We start from the raw sequence: 27516 nt of genomic DNA, 5'->3' as shown, positions 1-27516 counted from the left end.
TTTTACAAAGTTTTTTTTTATTTATTTAAACTAAAATCCATACATGAGACAGCCAATATAATTAACAATTTTGTAGATTAGCAATGATGAAAATATGACAATATCTGGATTCAAAATAAAAGAAGGGAAACAATGATTTGATCTAACAAAACATTACTCTTTACATTCAATAATGATGCATGGGTTTTCATGATTGTTTACAAATTTATTACCATATACCTGCTCAGAGGATATATAAGGTCACACTGCATAAAAAACAACGGTGCGTTGAAAAAAAATGAAACAATGATTTCCAAAACCGTATTAAAACAAAAACTTCACAACAATGTCAATATACAAAACGGTTTGCTCCTACATGGGTTTTGTTTAACGTCGATAGGGATGGTAACCTTGACCTTGACCAGAACCACGAGAGGAATCAGGACCTCCCACTGGAGTATTGTAGTTCCCTTGTGGGGGATAATTTCCAGAATTATAATTGTTTGGACCAGAACCATAACCTATGCGCAAAAGGTAGAAAAAAATAACAAATTAAGAAAATCAGTTTTAAGTAAGTTTATAGTTTTAAAACACAGTATACTTTAAATATCTCAAAGTTGAAGGGATGCTAAAAAAAAAAAAATTTGAGAAAGCGAGTTTTTGAGAAAACAAGTTCAGAACTTATTATGTCCTAAAGAATAAAAAAAAAAAATTTAAAATATTAATACAGTAGGGAACCGATTGTCCGGAACGATCGGGACCATCGCTATTCCAGATAACTGATTTTTCCAGTTTTCTGAATCGCTACAAAAAGCAGTTTTTTTTATTGTTAAACCCAACTAAAAAAAAAAGTATTTGGAAATAATCTTAAAAAGAAGAAAAAACGATGAAGTAATACACTAATGATTATTTATAAAATGATGGTAAGGTAAACATCTTTCAAAAAAGAAAGAAAAATCCTAAAATCTTAGGAAAAAAAAATTTTTTTTTTTAAAAAAAATGGCGGGAAAATTTATCAAATTTCGTTCCGGTTTTTTGGTTTTCCGATTTCCGGATAACGGGTTTTGTTCTGTAATGACAGTTTACTATAAGTCTAAATACAACACAACAATGACAATTTTATTTTTAAAAGTAAGACAAGAAAAATTTTGCCTTAAATAGAAAAGAATTGGTTTATAATGAACTTGTGATTTTTCTAGAAAAAATCTCCATTTCGAAAAGAAAAAAAAAAATTTGAAAAACTTTTGACATAAACTTTTTGACATAATAATTTAAATTAACATTGGGTGGACAGATAATGCCAAGGGGAAAAATATTTTTTTGACATAACAAGGTTTTTCCAGATATCGAGAGTATACTGTATCAATTTGTACAAAGTGTCCAATAAGTTTTCATACAATATTTTTAATGTATGAGAAAAAGTATGAGTGTATGTATGTGATAGATAATAGGGCAAAATCATGAAATTTTTCTACTTGTCAGTGGCTAGCTGTAGCATTTTTAACAGTGTCTAATTTGTAAAACCACATGGCTTTTTTTTCTTCTTCAAAAATTCAAAATTTGAAGCAATTAAAAAAAACTGTTGATATTAATAAGATAAAGTATTTTTTTTAAGTGGTTCTCAAAATATGATAAGCATATTACAAGATTAATTTCTAAAATGTTAATGTTAAGAATCAAGCATGAACAAAGTAATTTTCAGATTATAGAATATGCCTCAAATACATATTCTATAGTTACAATTCCATAGCTACTTTTAAAAATAAATAAAATGCACTCATATTTTTAACGAAAAAATTGATCCATGGCAGAATTTTTTTAATATTAAGTCTACCTGTTGCCCTGATTGCGACCATTCAAAAATTTCCCTGATTTCTGTAACCAATGGCATAGATTTTATAAATTTTTCAATTATGCCATATTTTTATACATAAAATATATTACGAAACATTTATACGTGCTGTTAAAACTTAATATAAACTAATTTTTTGGACAAAACTATCACAAGACCAATATTTTCAACAAAAAAAAACATGTATAATGCATTTTGGAGATTTACAACATACAAATAATAGTTAGTGATCTATTCAAAGCCAAAATGTTCAGAAATAAATATTTCTTCCTAGCCTTAAAAAATAGGCAAATTCTAATGCTCTTTCAAGACTGCAATCAAAATAAAACGAAATAAATAAATCAAAACTTTTATGTAACTTCAGGAACTGAAACTTTGAAAACATAAGAAATATTATTTTATTGCTTAAATAAAAGACAATAAATACCTGGACCATATCCTGGTCTAGATGGACCAAAGTTAGATGGTTCTTGAGAATAATTTCCCATTCCTATGAGAAAATATATCAAAATATCAATAAAACATAACATAAATGGAAATTTACTAAATATACTCATCGTTGAAGATACAATGGTAATTGATAAAAAAAACTAGTAATAAGAAATGGTAAACTTAACAATGAATACTAATTTAACCTTAAAAAAGAAAATTAAAATCCTAAAATTAAGCTGTTAAGATTTCACTAAATCACAGCTGTCAATTCATCAAAATAAATATAAGGGATAAAATATAGAATTTCAATCAAAACATTTTTTTTTAAAACAATTCATTTCTGCCTCCTGCTTGCCCAAATCATGAAGTCTTGTAGTTGCCTCTCATTCACTTCCTTAAATGTCAATATTCTTCAAACAGAAAAAAAAAAGATCTCTTTGTTTATAAAATAAATAATTATTTTTTATGTAGGAACAGTTTGTTAATATTTTAATCACAACCAAATGAATATATATATATATCATCATGCAGTTAAAATTATTTGGGCATCAGAATAGATAACTAAAATATTTAAAATGCTAACTAAGGCACTAATTAATTTTCACAAACGTTTATTCTGCCCAAATAATGCAGCGTAGGAGTGACTTTTGAGACATTAAAAAAATTAAATCACTAACACTTCATTATGCATCATTTTCAGATATAGCATAGAGGGCCAACTGTTGAATATTCACAGCAGTTACAAAAATAACACATTGTTCGCGAGAAAGCATTATTTTGACGACAGGGCTTTCAAAAAACAGCATCAAGCCTAATTTTTATCTTTCTTTTTTAAGTAACACATTTCCTAAATAGTGAATTTTAAAAGTATAGATAAAAATTGAAAAATTAAATTTTGTTTTATTTATTTATAATTTTTTTTCTTGTTTATTAAAAAAAAAACGTTTTCTTTTGATAGTTTGGGGCAACTTTGTTGAAAGTTTGAACAAAGGCGGGAAGTATAAAATAAAAAAAAGCCAAGGGAAAAATATGGGTACGTTTCGCGACACAAAGCATTTGGAGCCTGCTACGAAGATTTCTGAAACTTTTAAAAAACAATCTTTTGACAGCTGATTTTTCATATAAGATCCAATTTATAGTGATGTCTTTATCCTTTTCTTAAGTAAAAATTATAAAGAATAACAAAATCACAAGTTTTAGAAACTTAAGGAACATTTTTACTGGATTTGGTTTGATCGTTCAGCTGAAAAGCTACCAATCACATTTTCAATTTCTTAAAGTATATTTTATATGAAATTTCAATTTTAATTAAAAAAAATGAAACGTTTGTTTCGAAAACATATTAATTCAATAAAAATCCGTTTGTTTGTAACAAAAAAAAGAGAAGGATGGAATATTTCTACTCTTCTTTTAACATTTAAACCATAACCAATTAAACCTTTTCTGCTTGTTTCAATGGCAAAGTCAGAAAATCTTGGAGCAAGCTTCAAAAACCCTAAGTCAGAGAACAATTGTTGAAACAAAATATAAATAAAATAACATTTTTTCAACATACCCGAAGGATTAGACCCAGATTGAGAGCTTGATGATGTACCAGACCCAGAGGGGCCCCCAGAAGGAGGACCACCCATTCCAGGGCCAGAAAAGTTTTCAGTTCCAGGTGCAGGAGGATTGGGAGGTGGTGGACCACCAGGGCCGGGCATGGGTCCACCATACCCATAATTGCCATAGCCTAACATTTCACAAAAAGAAGAAAAATACTCATGTAATTAAACATGTAATAATAACACCAGACAAAAAAAGCCTGTTATATAATTTACCGCCTAAGTATTTGTAACATTCTCTAGTATTAATTTTCATTGTTTAGTAATAATATTCCCTGATTATATAAAGGAACAGGTTTAAAAAATAATCCCCAGCCACAATACATCAGTTATAAAAATAGCAAATTCATAAAAATAATATTAGTGGACAAAAAAAATAACAACATTCAAAAGCTTTAAAAGTGTATACATCACTATTACAATATGAAATAACTATCATTCCTTTATACAGTAGAGAACCATTTATCCGGTAACCAGGTAACCGGGAGAAATTTAGCTCGGTTTGCCCGCCATTTTAAACTAGAATGATTATGAAAATAAGCTGAAATTGGACTCATCGTTGAAGTTGAGTAGAGGAAAATGTGAGAAAGGGGAGATTTTTTCCCTCCCGCTTACCCAGAGAAACGTAATTTCTTCTGTGACCTTGAAGATCTTTAGATCGAGAGGAGGCAGGGGAGGAAAGTTTTATTTTCTCTTTTAGGCCGTCAATCAAACTGAAAGGAGTGGCATGCTGATTTCGTTTTCTCTTTGATTTACGAGAGGGAGGGTAAAATGCATTGCACATGCTTATCAGTGAACAGACGATGAAAGAGAAAAATACATTTATCTATTTGACATCACTTAATAAAAATAAAATCTTTTTCTTTTGAATCAAGTCTGATTTTTTGGAAGTGCGGTATCATTTGCAAGTTTTTCTTGATGTGGAATCACATCTGCTTTAATTAAAAATCGTGTTTTTTAATCTTGTTTTTCTTGTCTAAACTTGCAGAATTTTTTATTCTTTTAAATGTTATTTTTCTGGTAAATTTTTTTTTTTTTTTGGATTTAGGAGTGCCTTCCCCCCCCCACTATAAAATGTGTTACACTTTTTCCTTGTAATTCGGGTTCTATAAAACATCAATAAATGATACTTTTTGGGTAATTCAGAAAATCGGGAAATTCAGACATCCGGGATAGCGATGGTCCCGACCATCCTGTATAATTGGTTCTCTACTGTACCATATAAATGCATCATGCAATAATATGATATTCCCACATATTAATAAACCTAACAAACCAAACTCATGGGTTTTAACAATTCCCAACATTTTCTACATATCTTGAAAAATCTTTTAGCTTAAGCAATAAATCAGAATCTTCATTCAAAGAATTGCTGTATCCTGAAAATGTGTTTCAGCATTATAGAAAAGTTTTTTTTTTTTTTAATAATCTGTCACCTTCAGAATTTTTCGAATGAATTTCAGAACGCTCTGTATTTTACTTGCGATGAAGAAACAAAACTAGTTAAATATAGCAAAATTAAATTTTATTTATTGAAACTACAGCTGAACAGCAAATATGGTTACATCTAAGAAACAATATGAAAAAAGAAACTGTTAAAATTTGCCAACAAATAAGGTGAAAACTGTGTAAGATGACAATTAACAGTGCAACGTTTTAATGGTGAACATAAAAAGGCAATCATTCCATAGAAAGTGACCAAATTATTTTAGTCTTTTAAAAACATAATTAGTCAACTTGGCAAAACTGTTGCAAAATCAAATTCCTTGCCAATTATCAGGTTTATAAATTAAATCCCAAATAATTTTATCCTAAATTATAGTCATTTTGTAATAATAAAAGTTTTCAATTTGTTGGAGATAATTTAGTGTTAATGCCATATAGACAACAATAGACCTAAATAAAAAGTGTATCACACTTATTGAATTCCCTAATAGGCTTGATTCAATGCCACAGTGGACTAATCATAAGACACTGTTCCCAGTAGATCACAAAAGTCAATCATCAATGGTAATGGTCAGTGTGACCACTTTGACCAGACTGTAAATGGATCTAGGGTGTGCAGTATTGGTTTTCTTTAAACTATTCTACAGTAAAGTCGTTGGACTACCAATGCCTCTGATTCATCCTCAAGGATGTTTCTCTGACTGTCGCCAATACCCCATTGTGCAGCTTTGATGCGACATAAATAAAGTACTACTGTACAATTGGTTGTAACAGCTACATATAATTATTACAGTTGATGCATACAATTATTATAGATATTACACAGAGTTCTCCCTAGGAATGAAAAAGGGCAGAGTGCCTCCTCACAGAAAAGCTCTCTTTGAATTTTGAAAGGGCACTTACTACCGTTAAAATTTATCAAAATATGTAATATGAAAATAACAGAAACATTTTAAGCTTTAGAAAAATAATTAAAGGAATGCTAAATGACAATCTCTGTACAAATTTTCTTCTTTTTCTTAAAAAAAAAAAGAAAAAAAAAAGGATTAATTACCAAATTTAATGATTTCTTTATATCTTAAATTGAAAATTATAAGAAAATAAACATTTAGAGGCTCAGTTTTAAATAAAAGGCATTTCTTAAAAATAAAAAAAATTTAACATTTAAAATTACTAATAAATTTATTGAAAAGACATGATTATCTCTGAGGCGGAATATAATGCAAATTTTAACTGTATAACTAGAAAACATTAGACAAATTTTATTTAAACTAAGCAATCAAACTAAAAATTAAAGTTAATAATTATCAATAACTAAATAAATCAGAAGTGGACTTTTTTATTAAAACAGATGATTGAAAAAACAATCTTTTCTTGAAAAAATAAAAGGGAAGTACTTTTCTGAGGTGGCAGCTTATTTTTACAAAAAAAAGCAAGGAGTGCGCATTTATAGGGATGAAAGGGCAAGCGGGGTAGACTGCCCTACTAAAATGCCTAAGGACAACACTGTGTATTACAATTGTCAGAAAAAAAACAACACAAAATTATAGAATATTTTTTTATGGCGTGAATAACAATGAAAACTTATTGAAAAATATATATTTTAAATACCTCAAAACAAGAGATTACAAGCCTACCCATCTAATATTCCTAAAATTTTGCTCTTTTCGGAGCATTTAATTTTAAAGATTTGACATTACAAATTTTGAAAACATACCATAACCACCATAGCCTGGTTGACCATAACCTTGAGGACCAGAAGGACCATTGTAGCCAGGACCATATCCAGGTCCACATCCCCAGTTGTTATATCCAGGACCATAGCCACCTAAAATTTGTTATAAAAAAAGTAAGAAATGAAAATTACACATGTCTGTAATTATTTTAAAACATTTTGCAGAGGAAAGAACTGCTTCTTAAGCCTATAAAACAGCTATATTAAATGTTCTATCAAATAGCAATATGAAATCCATATGACCATTACAATATGTTCTAAAAATGGTTATGTAAAATGGGCTAGAGGAATAATGACCAATGTGGGTTGAGCAAAGAATATGGCATAAACATCCCGCGTGCAGTGAATTATCCCAAACGTGTAAAAAATGTGCAGTGGCATTAGGAAAACAAGTGTCTTATTGTTAGGAAAACATCTCAATATTCAAATTTTGGCTTTTAAAGAAGTTTTATCATTATCATCATAGTCGGCCAGACAGCCGAATGTGGGCCAATGCCTTCCTCTGAAGATTTCTCCATAATGACTTCCGATTTATCTTTGATATCCAATTCTTTTCACCGGGTCAGCCCATCTCAACCGCGGCCTTTGTGAAGAATTTGTTTTTATAGAACTATTTCACGAAGAAACTGTTTTAGAAATGAAAAATTTGTGGAAGGCACGTTAAAGGACTCAAACCCCTGGCCTGTCTCAGCAGATCTTGATGATCAGGTACCAAATAGGGAAAGACAATTAAATTGGCCTTTAAAAGTTGACCTCTAGTCTAAGTTGACTATTAAGTTGCCTCCTAAGTGGTCAACTTACACAGGTTTCTTTGTAGTCATTTTAAATTTTTAGATCTGCTAAAAAAAAGAAAAAACTGTAACTACTGAAAAAGTTTTTTATAAATACATGCACAAATAATATTTACCAGGTTGGGGTCCCCAGCCACCTACAAAAAAATAAATTTAAAAAAATTACAATTAACATACCAGAGAATAAAAAAAATTAGATAAATATTTGTGAGTTTAAGCAAAACAATTAGCATGCAAGTGAGTTTATATTAATCTAAATTCCTCTATATGGAAAATGTCAACTAAAGTTATTAAAAATATCAAAATTAATAATTTCTTTTAAGATGAATACAAAGATAGCACTTCATTAACTAAGAAGAAATTGTAAGTGAAATGAAATCTATATTAGATTTATATTACTTAAATGAACTCTTACTTAAAAATAAAATTTCAAAACAAGTTTTCCAAATTTATAAATGAAAGTATTACATTTCAACGTGGATAGTAACTCAAAAAAGTTTTTAAATTTAATTTACTTTAATCTCATAAACAAATGGGGATTAAGAAATACAAAATTTCATAACAATAAAAAAAAGAAGAAAAAAAGACAGTAAAACATGATTTTGGACACAAAACCTATTATATACAAAACTAGTGGACAGGAGTAAATGCCCAATAAGTTTGAGTTGCATCTTTCATAATTTTTATCATGTGAGTATACCTTTATCCTACTAAATTTTTACCCTGTAAGGTTAATTATAGATAATTTTAATCCTAAGCTTGCAATTCCTACACCAAACAAGTTTATCTCTGAGCACGGGCATGGTCCTGGGTTGGGTCAAATGGTCCATGGCTAAGACTATTATATTTTTTCAAAAAAGGAAAAATTCATAGTTGTTTGAATTTCAAAATATTGTTAAAATTGGGGGGGGGGGGTAGAAAAAATATTTTACTTCTTTTTTACATCACTTTTATGACTTAAATCTTTTTCCATTAATCATTATATTTTTACCTAGTTTAATTTATTTTTATTCATCAAAGATAAAATGTTTTTTCAAATTTACTGTATAACCCAAAGATTGTTTTAAAAACCTTCCCTCTTTCTTTTTCAGCTCTTCATACATTTATTTATACATCATACATTTTATTTCTCATAAAGTGAATAAGAGAGGCAATTCACATATGAATGATGACCACAAGTTAAATGTGAAATTAAATAGTTTTACTATGAGCTAACAATAACATTAACTTTCACCTTCAAACTCTTACATATTGAAATTACATTTAATCATACAAACTATTATAACTATAATGGCTCATCCTTACAAAAAGGTTTGGGAACGCTTCACAAAATATTTTATAGTAAAAAAGGACCTTTCACGGATATTTTACTGTAAAAACAGAGCCTTCACAAAATATTTTATGGCAAAAATGGTCCCTCACAAACTATTTAATCCTAACCTTTGCAAAATATCAATCACTTTTTACCATTTAAATTCAAAGAATGGTTCTGCAAATGAGGTTTAGTTTTTATTTTACTCATATATGCTTTTTTGATAAAATATTGTTTCACAGAAACTTGTCAAACGAAACATCACAAAAAAAATATGTTTATCCTCGTTTTTTTTTTAAAAAATCTCCTACTTGAAGTTTTCTACTTAAATATTTATAAGTAAATGTACCCAAGAAATTACCTATTGGAGCTTGTTAATTTTTTTTCTTTCATTTATTTAAATGTAGAACATCTTTTTTTTTTTTTAAAGCAAACTTTACAGAATGGCAAAAATTAGAATTAGCACAGGCAGTTCTTATGAATAATGCATCAGAATTGGCATGATTTTAATGACTTGATTAAAAAAATCATCGATTTAAGTTTAAAATATGTTTTATCAGGATATCTCAAAAATATGTTCTTAAGATCGTTATTCTCAGGTCTGTGAGAGGGTAATGTATGGAAATTATTGTTTAATCTACCAAAAAAATTAAAACATAAAAAGACTATATATGGATTAAAGTGATGTGAAACTTTTAAATTATAACTTTAGGTGTGCAAAAAATAATTTACTATTCATTAAGCACATTTAAATACAACTTTATTTTGTGCTTAATAAAATACAAATGCTTTCAAAACTTAAGTAGTTTGAGTTAATGAAGAAAGACTTGCTTTGCCAAGAGTAATTGAGAATAATTGATTTTTTTATGTTCCTGATCTAAATTCATGCTTTAATTGAATCTAAGCTGTGATTTACATTTCCCAGTGAGTAGGTTCAATAATTATATAATCACTTTAACCATTTTCTTAGAACTGCTAAAAGCTTTAGTATACATTGTTTTCAAAATGCATTCAGTATTATAAATATATTTAATCATAGCCATGATTAGTACATGAAAAAAAATGGATTTAAATAAAAAACAACCTTTTTTAATTATAACTTTTGCAAGTATTATCGTCCATTAAGATTCTTAAGCTTTTCACACAAACAAAATATAAAGTAGTAAACAGAAAGTCTACCCTGTAACAAATAAAACTAAATTTCAGCAAAAATATTACAGACCTTGAGGTCCATAAGGAGGTGCACCCCACCCCCCTTGATAACCACCAGGTGGGCACATTCCATTATTCATTGGAGGACCCATTGGACCAGGCATAGGTCCAGGAGGACCACCAGGACCCATAGCTGGTCCACATGGTCCAGGTGCACCTGGAGCTGGAGCACCAGGTCCCCATCCTGGGCCCATAGATGGACCACCCCACTGATTTGAAGGGCCAGCATTTTGACCTTGTGAGGGCCTCTTTTTATCCTGTGGTTCAGCATGCTTACATTCAATCTGAAAAACACAGTATTAACACAAATAAAGTATTAAATAATAACAAGGAATTTCGTTTCCTAAAACAGTGTTATAAGAAATTAAATATTTTGCACTGAAAAAAATTACCATGTTTTCAATTTATCTAATACAACAATTAACAAGAGCACAGCATTAAGTAATGCACATAATGCAAATTTAAGAAAAAAGAAATTAATGGCAAAAAGAAACAGCGGTAAAAAAACTCATTTCTTCTTAGCATAACTTTAAAATGCATGTTAAAGGTTGTAACAAACTGGTTTCTTAGAACACTGCATGTAGACAAGTGTTTTGGCGATTAGGGAGAATGTACTTTTCCTGTACCCTAGCTTCTCACGAACTGTGTCATAGGCAGATCCAAAGACATTTTGTGACGTCACCTTATGAAATTCAATGACATTTAATGGTTTTCTTACATGGCCTAATCAATTTTAACAGGTTGTCGTCTCTCAGATTAAACTTCAGTAACTAAACACATTTGTCTCTTTTACATATTTTACAACACCAAAAATAAAAGACTGGTGGGAAAAAACGGCAAGTACTATTTTTATTACAGGGGCATGGCAAACAGCACTGACAAACCACAATTTCGTAAATTTCACAGCACGACCATGGCTAAGATAATTTTAATACCATATCTAATCCAGTTACTATTGTTCGGCATTTCGAGCAGCAAAAAGTTTGACAGATATAAACAGCTTCATCCCTCTGCTAGATTTCTCAGCAGAATAATTACATAGACTAGAATCTAATACAAACATGTTGTAAAAACATGCCCACGAGAGGAACAAGAGCAAAAGAAGTGGTATATTAGTAGAATCATCAACATAAAACTACATTATCTACAGAAAATACATTATCTACAGTAGAAATACTTAGTATAGTAGAATTATCTATTCTAAGAGTTATCTACATAATATAAAGGCTACAAAAATTACCTTAAAATAAACAGCAGCTGACTTACTCAATGATTTTCTAACCATGCAGGAGATTTTCTGCTATCTAGTGATAATTTCAACAATATCTATCCTATCTAGTAATAATTTAGTGACAAGTCACATGGCTTCCTGAGGAGATAATCCTCACAGGAAATAATGCATAATTTGGTGTAAATGCACATTTGTTATTGTTGATCCCCAGAATGTTACAGGTTTTCATCCATATCAATGCAACCAATACAGCTTTTTTTCTTTCTTTTTAAATCACTGCTTTTTGCCAGTTGAAGTTAAAAAATCATTTTTATCCAGATTTCAGTATTTTACTTAAAAAATTGACATGTGCATTACTTATTGATATGCCCTTATATTTTAAGAATTCAGTAAAAGATCACTTTAACTGATAACTCTACTTTTCGAGTTGAAGAAAATGTCATAGTCGACTTTAGGTGTAGAACATTAATTTAATAAACACAGTTTTTAATTATAAAAAATTCTCTTTACTAACGTTTTTGTACTCTTTTAAAAGTATACTCTTAATAAAAAAAATTGTTTGGAAAATAAATTGTTAATTCTTTTAAACAGTCTAATGCTTTTTTTTTTATTCCTTAAAATATCATTTAAATTAGAAAAACTATCGAAAATTCAAACATTTAAATAAGATTTTAGTTTTTATAATCGAATGCTGATTTTTTTGAAAGAGAATTTGATTACAGTATATAATTTAAAGAGCAATTCAGTAATTTTTATTATTAATTGAAAAAAAAAATTAAAATTTTTAATTTTTTGTTATATTTATACAAGGCCTTAACCTTACATCTCTAATCTACAGTATGGCAACTAACAAATGCAAAGGAGTATGTTTTTTTTATTCTGAATAAAATTGGAGCATATAGCTCGAAATAATTTCAGAAAATATTGCTATCAAATTACTTTAATGGAAATAAAACTAATGTTCCCTATTATGGTTTTTAAGGTTTCTTGAGACTTCAATAATTCTAACTTTACAAGTAACCTAAGTGCATAAATAAACATAATATATACACTACAAAAATCAATCACAACTTACTCTACTGCTTTTCTTACACTTATTCTAAAGTTACAGAATATGTAATAAGGGAAAAAGTGAAACTTTTCTACAAGATGCCATAAAAATTTTGGAACAAAATAGAAACAACTAAAAAAAAAATTTTAATATTTTTTCTTCCAATTTTAAATACAAAATTGTGTTAGAAAACAACTAATGTCCTCACTAATTAAATAAAAAATATTGAAATTATGCTTATAAATTTAGTACTTTTAAGCTAATTTAATTTTATTAGTTAAATTCAGTTCCAAAATGTTTTTATCACACTTTGTACTTTTAAAACAAATTAATAACTACATAATTTAATAAAAACAACTTCATAAAAATACATATTCATCTTAGTCTGTTTTAACAGAATGTAAAATTAAAATCTAATTCAAATAGTACATAAAAAAATACTTGTATTTTTCATAAAAATAATGACATTTAAATGCTATTCTAAATTTAACACTAACCGGTTAGAACCAGATACCAAACAAATTGAATATAATTATCAATATTCACTTTTAAATCCAAAAATATTTCCATTATTGAAAACCAAAATAAAATTGCTTCTGTTAACATTACACTTAGAATCATTCAGATTCATAATATTAGTTTAGATTCCAAAATGTTTGAATCCAGAAAATAGAAATCCTTAATGGAAAAAGTAAATAAGAAATATTTAATCATTTTAGAAATTTAATTTAAAAAAATGCATTGTAAATTAAATTAAAGTTTAAATTGTGTAAAAAATTCAATAACTGCTTTAGTTAAATCAAGGTTTTTTAATTTTAAGAGAAAAAGTCAAAGTTCATAAGTGAGTTCAAAAAATAAAATCTTTCAAAATATTTTAAGAATTTAAATTTAGTCTTTCAAATTAATGAAATCTTTAAATACAAGATATAATTTTATAACGATCATTTTACGGTGTACTGTACAAATTTATAGTCTTTGATAGTTTTTTAATTCAAAGCTCTTCATTTTGTATGCTAAATAACTATATTGCTAATAAAAACACTAAAAAAACTTTTTTAGCTACAATACCAAAGATAAATTAATCACCAGAGCTTTAAAAAAAATTTACTATTTGTGTACATCAAAAATATTGTATCCAGCAACCAAACTGCCAAAAAAAAAAAAAAAAACAAAAAAATATGTCTAGGAGCAGAATGATACCAAATGTTCTGTTGGTATCATCAAAAATATACAACTCCAGCCTATAAAGTCAATACCATTTTTTAGTGACAAATATTCTCATTTTACAGACTAAAATGGCAAAAAAGGAACCATAATTAGTAAAACATTAAATTAGGTACTTAATATTTTACTAATTACATTTATCTTGAAGGTTAGATCAAAAGCAGAAAATTTTTTAGAAAAAAAAATATTATTTTGTTTCAATAAACAAACTTTCAACTGTAAAACATTTCTAAAAATTCAGGAAAGAAAATGTGGTACTCCTATCTTATCACTTAACATGCTACATAATTACAATTTTAAAAACATTAAAATGAGAAATTTTCAATTATTCGTTGAAAAAATATACTAAAATTTGTAATGTACACAAATATTACCATTTTTTTTAAAAAAGCTTTGTGATAGCTATACTTTTTAGATAAAAATTAGCAGAAAACAAAGAAATATTGTGAAATAGATGCAATATTTTATAGATATTGTTTGTGAATCATTTATATGCAAAGATGCTAGCCATTAATAAAAATACAGCAAATAAAACTAGATTTCGGCTATAACCATAGAGTATAAAATAAACTTAATGCTAAAATATCACCATTACTGAAGCACTATGTCTTCTTGAACATAAGTAAATGATTTCCAGATGTTCACTGCAATAAAAAAGCAAATAAATATAAAATATAAATAAATATAATATTAAAGGGTAATAACTCCACCTTCTTCCCATTGATTTTCACAAAATGCTCAGCGCATACTTGTTTCACGCTGTCTTCTGTCTCGAACGATAAAAATCCAAATCCTATCCATATGATAAAAGTCGTATCTACTTAATTACTAATATAAAGAAACTAGTCAAAGATAAAAATATGTACAACTACAATAAATCCAAGCTTATTTGCAAAAGTAATTCTAAAAGAGTAGATAAATTACAACTATAATATTTGTTTCATTACCTAATCATTTTGGCAAAACTAATCTGACATCGGTTATTTACGAAGTTAACATCTATATTTTTTAGAACAGATAAATATCTCAAACTTCTTTAAATTAATGCACAGAACTCCAATGGTTAGTAAGATTAAATGTAACACACTAATATGAAAGTTTCAAACTCACAAACCGCTCAATTTGTTGTTTAATAATAGAAAAATGGTCAATTTTAGTCACCCCCACAACCGTTAAAACTTCCAATAAAAGATATAGTTATAGAATGTAAAATATATTCTAATTAGACATATTATATTCTATATTCATTTAAAGAGAACCACAAGTTTAAAATTAAATAAAATGAATCATCCAAAACAAAATTAATAACTATACAGAGATTGAATAATAAATAACTTTATTAAGAACATTTTTTTTCTCCCCTTCAACAAATTTGACGAGATAATACATATTTTGTTATTTAAATAGACATATAAAATAATATAAATATATCTATGATTCTGAAGTACCTATCAGACTAGAACTACAATTTTAAAACTAAACATTTCAATAATTAACTTAAATAATTTTAATGAGAAATGTTTGAATGCAAATAAGCTTAGTTTTAAAAAAAGAATACATAAAAACAAGTAACAGAATAACATAAAATACATGCTTTAAATACAAGAAAATTGTGAAAATCATAATTATTAATTAAAAATTTAATTAATATAAATATATTAAACAGTTAATTACACTATTATAATAACATTATCAAAATATTCAACTGAAAATAAGAATAATTTTAAAACTAATGGAAATTTTTGTTGCATTTTAATGCAACTCCATTAATAAAATTCTCAAAATGAACTGAACTTTTGAGAATCTTAACATCAAAATCTTCTATGAATCTTATTTTTAATAATAAGGTATAAATCAAAAGGTTAATTTATTAGAGGACTACAAAACTTTTTTTACATCATAAATATTAATATATTTTTATGTAAAAGTTATACAACCAATCTATGATAAAATCATTAGAATATTCAGCCAAAAAGATAGTGTAAATCATCCTAATATTTAAAACAAACAAACTGCTTTATTTTTTTAACACTAGTAACCTGAATTTCAATGAGATGCAGTCAAAGACCTATCAATCTATTTACTGTGTACAGCTATAAATAAAATACTTTTAAAATTGTTAGATAAAATTTCCAGGTCTGTGGTTACCTACACATTCAAAATGAGCTACACAGAAATAAAAATATTAAACAGCACATAGAAAAAAGAATGAGCAATTTTAGCTATAATAAACTAGACGTTTTTTTCTTTCTTTCTTTTTTAAAAAATTTAAATGGCATCTTCAATAAATGTTTACTTTATCTACAGGAGTCATAAACAATAATGTAAACTAAATCAAGAATTGAAAACCTTTTTTTTGTAATTTTTGTTATTAGAACTATTATTACTAGAAAGAAAAAAAACTTTAAGAGGACACATTAATTGCGGAAAAAAACTTTTCATGGTAAAATTTCCTTCAAACTCCATAATTTAAAATTTTAAAAACAAAAAAAAAGGTGAATTTAAGATAACCAAGAGTAAACCATGAAATTTCAAATGCTGCAAAAGTAATAATTTCAAATTATAGCAAAAATGCTTCACCACAGCCCAATTCCGTCCTAACTTTTTGTATATTTTGAAAAATATTTTTCAAAAGAAACCCTTCATGGAAAATTCTCACCCACCTACATAAGTAATTTAAAATAAAGAGTTCAGGTAAGCCTAAAGTTAATCATGATGTTTCAAATACTGAAAGAAAAAAATTTGAAATATCAAAATCTAAACAAATTACCGCAAGATTACTCAGCATTAAGCAGAAAGGAAATAATTCTACAACAATTTGAAAGTATTTTATTATTTTAAAATAATTTTTACAACACTTGAACTCCAGATTAAGCTAAACTCACTTTTCTCAAAATTCAAAATAGAATTTGCCACGAATAGTTACTTACATGGCATAGCCTCCTCTTAAGGAGGTAAGGAACTTATGAGATTAACACATCGTTATATCTGTGGCTGAATGCAATTCATTGATTGAAAAGTTTCGAAAAGCTAAGGTTGCATCTGACAAAAGAGTTGAGCTCATCATAAATATACTTTCTAAATTCTCAATTTTTCTTTTTTTTTTTGCATTTCATATACATTAAATCTTCCCAAAAATGGTAGGATAGTTTGAAAAATCATTGGAATCAAAAGATGATAGAATGTTGTGTCTTGCTTATTGGACAAAATCATTTATTTTTACCAAGTTTAACAGGGTTCCCACTCTTTTTGAAAAATTAAGGACTTATGCCACCAGTGACAGTGCCAATCATTTACCTTTCTAAAAACATCAATAAAAAAACAATAATAATAAATAATTTTATTATATAATGTACGCACTGATATAATTGTATTAATTAACAGGGCTCGGCAAAGAAGTACCAGGCTATTTTTGCAAACCCGGGTTGGGTTTTTTGAAGAAAAAAATTTCAGATTGTTAAAAGTTAACATCATTTATAATATAAAAGTTAACATATGAAACTAATTAGTATTCCATTTTTAATGATTTCATTGAAATTGAATTGTAAAATTAAGTGCAAAAATTAAGATTTGCAATTTTTTTCATGTATACTAAAAAAAAAAGTAAATAAACAAAATTGGCAAAAATATTGAAAAATTATTACAGGAAGTTTTTATATTTCGCTACTAGACAGGAAATGTGTTATAACAACTTTTATGATGAACTTTAACAAAATTATTTCCAGCCAAACATGTTATTATGAATTAACTTTACATAATGTTACTAAACATTCTGGTGAAAACCCATGAACTAATTTTAAACAAACCAAAAATTGAACAAAAATTAAAAAACAGTATATTAAGTTGCAATGTTAACTGAATAAAATGATTATTAAAAGCTAAGGATCTCTTAGTTGAGTAGATTTAAATTTTTATGTAACATTCTGCTTATCCTTAGTGATGCTAAAAAATTAAAGACTTTTAAAAACCTTATACCAAAATTAAGTACTTTTAAGGGCTCTTATTTTCCAAAATAAAAATTAAGCAGTTTTTAAGGACTTTTAAGGACTGTGGGAACCCTGTTTAAAAATTAGATGACGGCAAATGAAATTAAAAACTATACTTTAAAATTATAGATGTAATTAAACTAAAAAACATTGTTATTTTAAAAATTTATCACTGATTATTCCAATTGAAGTATTTGAGCATGAAAATGGTGATTCATATGGTGAATGCACATAAAAATGGTGATTTTTCAGAAGCATTTCATAATTATTCTCAATTCCTGCCATCTGTTGATGAACCTTGAAACTAATTTTACAACTGAGTAAAATTAAATTCTGCAGTTTACAAAAATGCAGCATATCATACAATTCTCTCATTCAGTTATTTTTTCCCCCAATTGATTTTAAAAATGTAAGTCAATTTCGGAACTAAACCTAAGGCAGCCCCAGTGTTGTTAACTCATAAATTCATAAGAGTTCATCATTAATATGGTGAAACTTGCATGAAAAATGTTAAAATCTTTGTTAAGAAGAGAAGTAGTCATAGCTTTTGATTTTACGAAGATACAGCCTAGTTAGTCATATTCGAAATGCCCATGCCTAATCATTATTGATACAGGCAGTCCCAAAGTTGTTTATCAATAAATATAGTTTAATATTTTCACCAAAAAATTTCAAATCTCTGCCAAGTAAAAGAAGTAGTCTTTACTTTTGCTGGATAAATCATTTGATTTTACCATGATACAGCCTTAATTGTCAGAAAATTTTTTTCTATAAAAACAAAAGATGGAAAAAATCAATTGCGTAACAATGTCTAATTCTGATTGCATATTGGGTCAAATCAAATATTTTTTAGAGTGAAGTCTAACAGAGAAGACATTGAATAAATGGATTAACATATAGGCAGAAGATATTTCTTCTGGAAATTTATGCTCATATACAAGTGACTTTAACCAATTCTCTAATGCTTAAAAAGCTTTTTTTAAAAATAAATAGCTGGAGCCAGATTTAAACAGAATGTAATTAGCAGAACAGTTTAAAACGACATTAATCAGGTAAAATATGAATTCTAAAAGGGAAATTTAGCTCAAAATTTATTTGAACTAATGAATTAAAGCACTGATGAACTAATTAATTATTATTTTTAATTTTAAAAAGTGCTCTGTTAGAAACATAGAATAAAAATGTAACCTAATAATTAAAAAAAGAAAAAGTTTTCAAATTAATTTCTGCATACCTCTAGACTTCTTTTTTTCTTGATCATACATTAAAACAACTTCAATAACCTGCATTGAATAAATAAAATTGATTAATAATTGTAAAAAGCTTGACACTATGAAATTGATACAATTACAATTTATCATTTTTTAAGTATTAAAAAAATAATTTAATACAACTTAAAATATACTTTCAGACAGGATAATATCAAAAAGGTAGATTAAAATAAATATAATATTAACTATTTCTGTTTCAAATTTTGAAGCTTTTTAGTGAAGAATGTGGAAGAAAGACTAAGTTTTAAAGCAATCATGGTTCTAACTTGATATCTATTTATGAGAATAATTGAAGTATTTATATTTAAGAGAAAAAAATTAATTTCGATTAAAATATAATTTTAGCACGACATTAAAAAATTATGCTAAACACTCAATTCAAATGACTGTAAGAGTTTAAAAAGACAATAAGGAAAGGCACATAGTATTTTACACTATTAATATCCAAGCTTATTTGAAACTAAAAAATCAATAACATCTCAGCATTTCAAGCAGAAAATGTGAAATTACTCAGTGAAGAAAAAATATACTATACTAATCATATAATCATTCTTGGGGCAATATAATGATAAGCAACATCTTCAAATTATTTCCAAGTGAACAATAAGATGTTTTATGGTATTGTACCTAATGAAAATTCCTGAATAATTTAAAGTACCTCTCAGGAAAAGAAACAGTTGGATGCCACCCTTGGAAAAAAGAGTGGCTTATTGCTATATTGCCATAACTCATTGATGTTAATGAGTGTTAACACAAAATACGGCCCGAGATGAACATTATAGTGGCCCAGTCAATATATCCGAAGCAAAGTAAAAATAAAATAGAAATGTGAATTAGAAACGAAACCAGCATATAAAATTATAATACACTTTATTTATAAACTATACGGATCATTTTAAATTGTACGCGCGAAAATGTAAAATTCTAATTGGCTTGCGGCACCTGCCATTCCAGGGATACTGCATCGTATCAAAAATACGCAGAAAAAATTTCAAATCTTAGAACAGAATTTGAAACAAGGTTTAAAGATTTTAATTCTTTGGAAGACAAATTTTGTTTGTTTTCTTCGATTTTCTCAATAAATATAGACTCAGTACCCAGTTATATGCAAATGAAAGTGATTGAGATTCAGTGTGACTCAAATTTGAAGGCAAAATTCAGTGAAGTGGGTGTGCCTAAATTTCACGAATATTTACCAGCAAGGTTTGAAAATACTCGAAAATTCGTGTATGAAATCACTTCAAAGTTTGGAAGTACTTATCAGTGAGAGCAATTATTTTCTGTCATGAATGAAAATAAGTCTCTGTCCGAAACCTTATTAATAACGCTCACATTGGGTCAATTTTGAAAGTAGTCTCGGCCAATAAAATTTCTCCCGAAATCGAAAAGATAACAGCAGAGAAGAAATGTCACGTATCGGGACGTAAACAATAATTTAACTTTATACATGTTTATTACAATTCAAAATAAAAATATTTGTTTCTATGAACATTAAATTTTTTTGCGGCCCACCTAAAGTTAAGCATTGTTTATTTGGCCCAAATTAGCTTTTGAGTTTGACACCCCTGGCTTAAATCATAGATAAAATTTTTTTTTAATGTTAAAAAAAAAGAAGACAAAACGGTTGTTTCACTGATCACCTACATTTTACATGAGAATAAAACAAGAGTAAAAAGAAAGCAGTGGAATAAAAATTACATAAAAATGCAAAATTATAATAATAATGGAAGGATAAAAGTTATATTTAATTGCTAAGCTTAAGCTTGAAAGATGCCACAGATTAGAAAAAAGTAGTATAAAAAAACACATTTTAATTAACTTACAGTTCCATATCTTGAGAAAAAACTACGGAGGTCAGTCTCCGTACAATTTGGAGGTAGTCCACCCAGAAATACTTTTGGGAATTGGCCTGCCTTCTTGCCCTAATTCAGAAAAAAGATAGAAGGTTAAAGTTCAGAATAAATATTACAGAGCATGGGTTCCCATATTTTTAGTAATGGTAAGTGCGAGCACTTTGAATGTTTTAATTAAAAATTTTGTTATAGGAAGAAACTCACTGTAAAGAAATTATGTTGCAGAGAGACAATGTTTGGTTAGTCAATAATTCATAAAGCAAATCAACTACTATAGCAATCGCTATTACCAACAATACTGCTGCAATATGATAAAATATATTGAAAAAGGTTTCTTCGTTTCGGGGAAAATAATCACTTACCATGCCGGTTTTAATTACACAACTTTATTGAGACAAAACACATAGAGAACTAAACTACATATACATAAAACAAAAATTAACAGTTACTATTCACGTGACTTTATGCTGCCATCTATATTTCATTTTGAAAACTACTTTAAGCACAAACATATTATTTGAAAGATTTTGGCTCCACTGATAGTTCATTATGACAAGTTTAAGTATAGTATATTTCGAAACCTTTCGTATTTGAAAAATACAGCTCATGCTTAATTGAGATGCCAAATGCAGATTCGGTAAAAATAAAATAGAAGAAAATTTAGATAAAATATTGATTCAGCTTTTAGTGTATTTGTGAAGTTTAACATTGGAAATGTTCTCGAGTGTAGACAAAACGATTTATAAAGCCAGTCTACTAATAAATCTAAATGTTCTCAGATAGGATAAGAGTTATAATAGGTGGCGGGCACTGTATACTAAAGTTGTGAGAAACATTTGGGAACCTCATATATAGAATAAGATACAAATAAAAAATAATCAGAAAAATATGTACCTGCTGAGAATCTCTTGAGCTACAAACTTTTGGATCAATCTTTAAAAAAAAGAAAAAGACAGTTGAAATAAATAAAGAATGTTTAATAAATGCAAAAAATGAAATTTTTTATAAAGCTTAACACACTGTTCTGCCATCCACTTCATGTGGTCCATTGGATAACACTTTAGCAACGCAGCTTACATCTTTGAAAGTAACAAAACCAAATCCACGAGATCTGCCAGTCTCATTATTTTTCATAACCACACAATCAACTACTTCTCCAAAGCGAGAAAAATATTCTTGAAGCTTTTCTATAAAAAAAATATTAACCTTTACATTCAGTTAAGAAAAAGAGCAACAACAAAATTAAAGGGGAAAAAAGCTGTTACGTTAGCTAATCAACAAACTATCTGGGAACAAATCAGAAGTTATTATGGGTGAAATTATTTTAAAGCAAGGAAATTAAAATGAAACATTTTACCAAAATTAATCAGTCTTAAACTAGCTTAAAATATCTACTGAATAAACTCTGTTTTTTTTTGTTCATTGATACCTTATTTTAATTAATTTATTTACTAAAATTTGCAAACAGTAATGTTACACTCTACATTCAAATCACTTTGTTAATTTAAAAATAGAGCATTCAGCAAATTTTTCATAATGAGTAAGCAAAAACTAACATAACGTCCAGTTTTCGGGGGAAATCCTTCAGACACACGCCTAGCATCGTGCCGGTTATTATGGTTATGAGGAAAAGTCACTTCGGATAGGGGTGTGTGGTGAATAGTTTTGTCTTAATCTTGGCATTGATCAACATGATTAAACCAAACGACACCTTCTTTCCTCCATTTCACCCCTATTTAACACATGCTCTCACTTATTACCATGGTAGAAGACAGCCCCAGACTTTTAATCTAGAGGAGTTCTCCTCAAAGCTGCACAGTAAACATAAACATAATGTATAAACCAAAGAATCATAAAAGCTAGAACCTGTTTCAGAAGCTTTCAAAAATGTTGGAGAGCTTTAAATATAAAAATTTCCACAAAATAAATGTTTTTAAAGTTGTTGTTTGCTCCATACCTTCGTATGGTGCTGAATATTGGAGCCTCTGCTAAACCAAGAGAGAAAAACTGGAGCAATTTTTTAAGAATAATTTTAAAAATTTCAAACAAAGATCTACCAATAAAGTCAAAATTATCACATATGAGGAAATTTTGAGAAGATGGAGATGGGCTAGACATATCCTTCGTCAAAAACGTGACAGCCAAGCTAACATTGCACTTACTTGGGCACCTGATGTAAAATGCAAAAGAGGAAGTCTGAGATTTACTTGACAAAGATACATGCACCAAGACCTGTGCAAAGCAAAACCAAATGGAGGACAGGGGCGTCTGGAAAAAAAGACTTGAAGCCATCTGGTGTAAAGAGGATAGAGAAGGGGAAACAAAAACTGATAGAGTTGCAAACTAATAACTTAACCTAGAAACAATAATGATTTTTTCATATAGTACATGGTCCTTACACTCTATTTGCATGAGGACTGAAAAAAGGTATCCCAAAGCCATTCTCTGACGCCACAAATTTGAAAAAAGGCTTGTCAAATTAACAATATTCCTGAAGCTTAGAACTCCATCTTGTAAGGATAGGTGATGAAATTACAATGTAACACTAAGAGCTAATCATCACGCGCCTGATTCCCAGTTCGACTAAGAATCATCTTCTCCTGACAAAGCTTGCCTAAAAGTAGGCTAGGAGAATCGGAGGTGAAAAATCAGGTTTCTGTTACATTTATAACATCAGTGTCTGATGTCAGGTCTCGTGTTATGGAGTTATGTTAAAGGCAATCATTATTGTCTAAGGACCAATATGTAATCAGATTTGCTCATTTGAATAACAGTTAGCTTTTTTTTAGTATTTCTTACGCCAATCCAATCTTTATTTATGGTAAAGTAGAACCCTGATTCTTCCGACACCCATGAAACAAGGGACAGGTCAAAAAGTTTACATTGCCGGTTATCGAGAGACCTTTTGAAGTACATTAAGTAAACAACTAACAATTAGTATGATTACTCAACATAATTATTGTATAATAAAAAGTTTAAAAAAATGCTTGCCTACATGCCAACTTCAGAAATTCAAAAAGCCTTAAGACTCAGCATAGCGTAACAATATATAATAGCAAAACAATAATATTAAAAAAAAAACTATTTAAATTTGCGCATCCATTAAATTAAATTTATATAAATAACTTTTTCATTCCCCAAATATTTCAAAATAACATATTAATCTATTTTATTTAAAACTGACCGAATGACTAATTTAACATTTTTAACAAATGTCATTTATTAATTTTTTCTGAAGCCTTTTTTGCCAAGAAGTTTCTGAAGCTTGCTTAAAAAAATAACAGAATTCAGTCTGGATTTTTGTTATGAGGCTGAATATTATCCCACAGGTCATGGGTGAAGAATGGTTTATATCAGCAACTTTAACTTGGCAAACACACTATTAACAATTATTATTATTTATTTTTTTGTTCATCAGATATTACGAAATTTTAAAATGGAAATATGATAAACTCAATACACTTGTTGTAGCTGTAGTTCATTTATGGCACACTAGAGCTGCACAATGGGCCATTGGTGACAGTCTGGGAAACATCCCATAAGATAATCCGAAACATGCCATCACCATTTTGGTCCTCTGCAGAGGCGATGGCACCCCTGCTTCGGAAGCACAACCTGCATTTTAGGGTAGAACAATTTAACAAGGACCGATACCGCACACCCTCGGCTCCTACACGGACTGATCCAAGTGGTCAACCACCCACACACTGACCCCTGCCAGTGATGCTTGACTTAGGTGATCTGCTGGGAACAGTGTCTTAAAGATCAGTCCACTGCAGGACCTCAATACACTAAACTACAAAATCACTGATTTGGAAAATTATAAGAGCGGTATGCAAATTATGTATATGACCACCATTTCATATACTTATTTTTAAAAAAAGGCTAAGAATTTGCTTTGGAGACTTGAGATCCTAAGACTGGACACAAACGCCCGAGATGTAGGCCCAAAGCCTAAGGGTTAGAAGTTTTGCACATGTTTTATTTTTCTACCATAAAGAACACAATGTCAAGAGAAAAAGGTAATGCATTTTTCTTTTTAGTTTTTTATTTTATTTTCTAGACTTGTCATCACAATAGTAATTTAATTTATATAAAGGTTAATAGCACAAGTCCTTCAAGAAAAAAACCCCCACTAATGACGGAATCTGTCGAACTGGTTGAACCCTTAAAATGCAACAGTCATGATGAAACATGTGCCAAGGCACCTTGAGCCAGAGTTAACCGGGTTATCAAAAAATAGAAATGTCGGAAAATCTAGTGTTCATTAAAAAGAGATTTTACTGTATTTGGGCAATCACACTCCTCTCTCTTGGGCAGACTTTAAATGAATAAATCTAAGTTACTCTTAGAAATATATTATTTAAAAAAAGCAAAAAAACATATGGATATAAAAATTTTATGAACTTAACATATTGCGTTATTCTGCAACACCCAAATTTTAACCATTAAAACACAATTTAAATGTTAAAAAAAAATAAAAAATGAAAGTTACTAAAAATTGGTGTATGCGTAAATGACACAAAGAGTTATTTTAACAAAGATCATTAGAACTGATTGACTTTTTTTTTTGTAACTGAGTTACACATTTATATTCCCTGCAAATAGGAAATTTATAAATTACAGAATGGAAAATTCATTTATATTCCATCAGATTAAACTTATCATTCTTATCTTTCAGCAGCTAATAAAAGAATGCAACAAGTGATTTAGATCTTTTTTCGAGGTACAATGTGCGAGTTTATTACCCAACACATCACTGAAAATAATAAAAACTATTATACTTGTTTTTTACCTTGTGAGGTTTCCCAACTCAAACCACCAACAAACAGCTTTCTATAAAAGAAATTTATAAAATCAAAAAGTTGCAATTCTATCGATCAAAATCTTAAGAAAAATAATTTTATTTCATTTAAAAAAATTTTTAAAAAACATGTAAACTAAAATGTAATTAATAAAAAATATATTATAAATATACTGTATGCAGGGGGAAAAAAAACACCTTAATTTTGATCTAAATATTAGATTATCACATATTAGGGTTCTTAGTAATATGAAGACCTAACTTTAAGATTGCCATTTAATAAGTACAAATGATATTTAATGTTTTTCAGAGTTAAAGAAAAAAATGTACATTCTATCAACAAACATGACATGTTTTTTTCTTCAATAAATGAGGATGTTTGATTTTCAAAACGGGGGAGATTGGGTTTTTTAATTTACTGCACACATTTTTTTAAGCAAATTTTAATTTTTGCAAAACTCAACATCGAATCATACCACAGGGATGAGTAATAAAAAACCAAAAATGCAGATAGAAATCTAAGAGTGTTATACGCAAATACACTTTTTAAATATTTATATAAATGCCTGAAATTTGTACAAGATAAAAAGTGTATGTAGAATGCATTTATCCCCAAAATGTTATTAACGTTTCAATAAAAACATTGATGCAAGATTTTATTTTTTTAACTAGTGAGAATAATAAATCTCAATGTGTGATATTCAAATCTCACTATTAAATTTAAAAATCATCATAATAGGAATCTTGATGTTTGATTTTAAAACCACATGAAAATTAATATGATTGCATTTTTAAAAAAAAAAAACATGTAGATGTTTGCCCAGTGGTGGCTACAAGTTATACCACTAAAGTTAGTTTCTTTCTTGATGTTCTTTTAAGTTTCTCACCGACCGCTACCCGGAAGCTACCTAGACTTGGCGATCATTCTGCCACAGATCACAATACTGAAAACTCCCCAAGAATGGTGTGTCCCTTAGATTGGGTACTGTAACTAGGAGATTATACTGTATATACAAACTTCTCCCTTATCCTGTTATTTATAATGCGATTTTATCGCATTATCTCTGTTTTCTAAAAATAAAAAAATCGCCGGGGAAAAAAAAGGACATTTTAGAAAATTTTAAACTTAAAATTGCTTACTTAATTCAATGCAAATATCTTAAAGCAAATAACAGAAAAACTTTTCAAGAAAGAAGATATTAATAAATGTACTTTTTCTAGTACTGTTAATGAGAGTATTGGATTTAAATACAACAAATCTGCTCTTATTTAATATTTCTATTATTTTTACGCCGTATCTTTGAACCAGAAATCATAACTACCGAAACAATAAAAGATAACGATTATGAAAGTATTTGATATACAAACCCCGCTTCTTCATTCTGAATATTTTCTTCGTTATTGGAATCTATTTTCATTTTTAAGCTTTAAAATAGTCAAATTTCTTGGATGGATCAAAAATGAAAGACCAACTACAGCAAAATGGTCGTCAACAAATAATAATTTTATATAATTCGGTTACAGTCAAAATGAGAAAACAATTTCCTGATAGAAATTAAGTTTATAAACAGAAATCGAAAATCACAAATCTGATGACAAAAATTTAATCTAAAGTAAAATTTATTTATAGATGCATCAAATATTGTTTTCAAACATAGTCAATTATTTTAGATTTCAAACGAATCATTACATATTTTATATTGGCAACATGATGCAAAAGATCGTTGCTTGTT

The 27516-nt window shown here is 28.3% G+C and overlaps 1 protein-coding gene across 2 annotated transcripts; it reads right to left on the bottom strand.

Annotated features, from left to right (window-relative positions):
* On the bottom strand, window positions 1-27307 carry LOC107455162 (heterogeneous nuclear ribonucleoprotein 27C). 2 transcript variants are annotated; one of them, XM_016072633.3, is made up of 13 exons: window positions 27152-27289; window positions 25775-25815; window positions 22000-22166; window positions 21874-21912; window positions 20950-21048; window positions 19090-19138; window positions 14580-14662; window positions 10374-10647; window positions 7956-7976; window positions 7031-7141; window positions 3819-3995; window positions 2259-2321; window positions 1-500 (listed from the first exon to the last, which is right to left on the bottom strand). In XM_016072633.3, the coding sequence occupies exons 1-13, from the start codon at window positions 27199-27201 to the stop codon at window positions 367-369; spliced, it is 1308 nt and encodes a 435-aa protein (XP_015928119.2). In that variant the 5' UTR covers window positions 27202-27289; the 3' UTR covers window positions 1-366. The 2 variants fall into 2 exon arrangements, with proteins under 2 accessions (XP_015928119.2, XP_015928120.2); XM_016072634.3 differs by lacking the exon at window positions 7956-7976 and having other exon boundaries at window positions 27152-27307.
* Between the last annotated feature and the right edge of the window lie 209 nt (window positions 27308-27516).

The sequence above is a fragment of the Parasteatoda tepidariorum genome, chromosome 10 (genome assembly GCF_043381705.1).
Source record: "Parasteatoda tepidariorum isolate YZ-2023 chromosome 10, CAS_Ptep_4.0, whole genome shotgun sequence".
In the NCBI taxonomy this organism is placed as follows: domain Eukaryota; kingdom Metazoa; phylum Arthropoda; class Arachnida; order Araneae; family Theridiidae; genus Parasteatoda; species Parasteatoda tepidariorum.
Note: the sequence above shows the minus strand (reverse complement) of the source record. Positions and strands in the feature narration are given on the sequence as shown.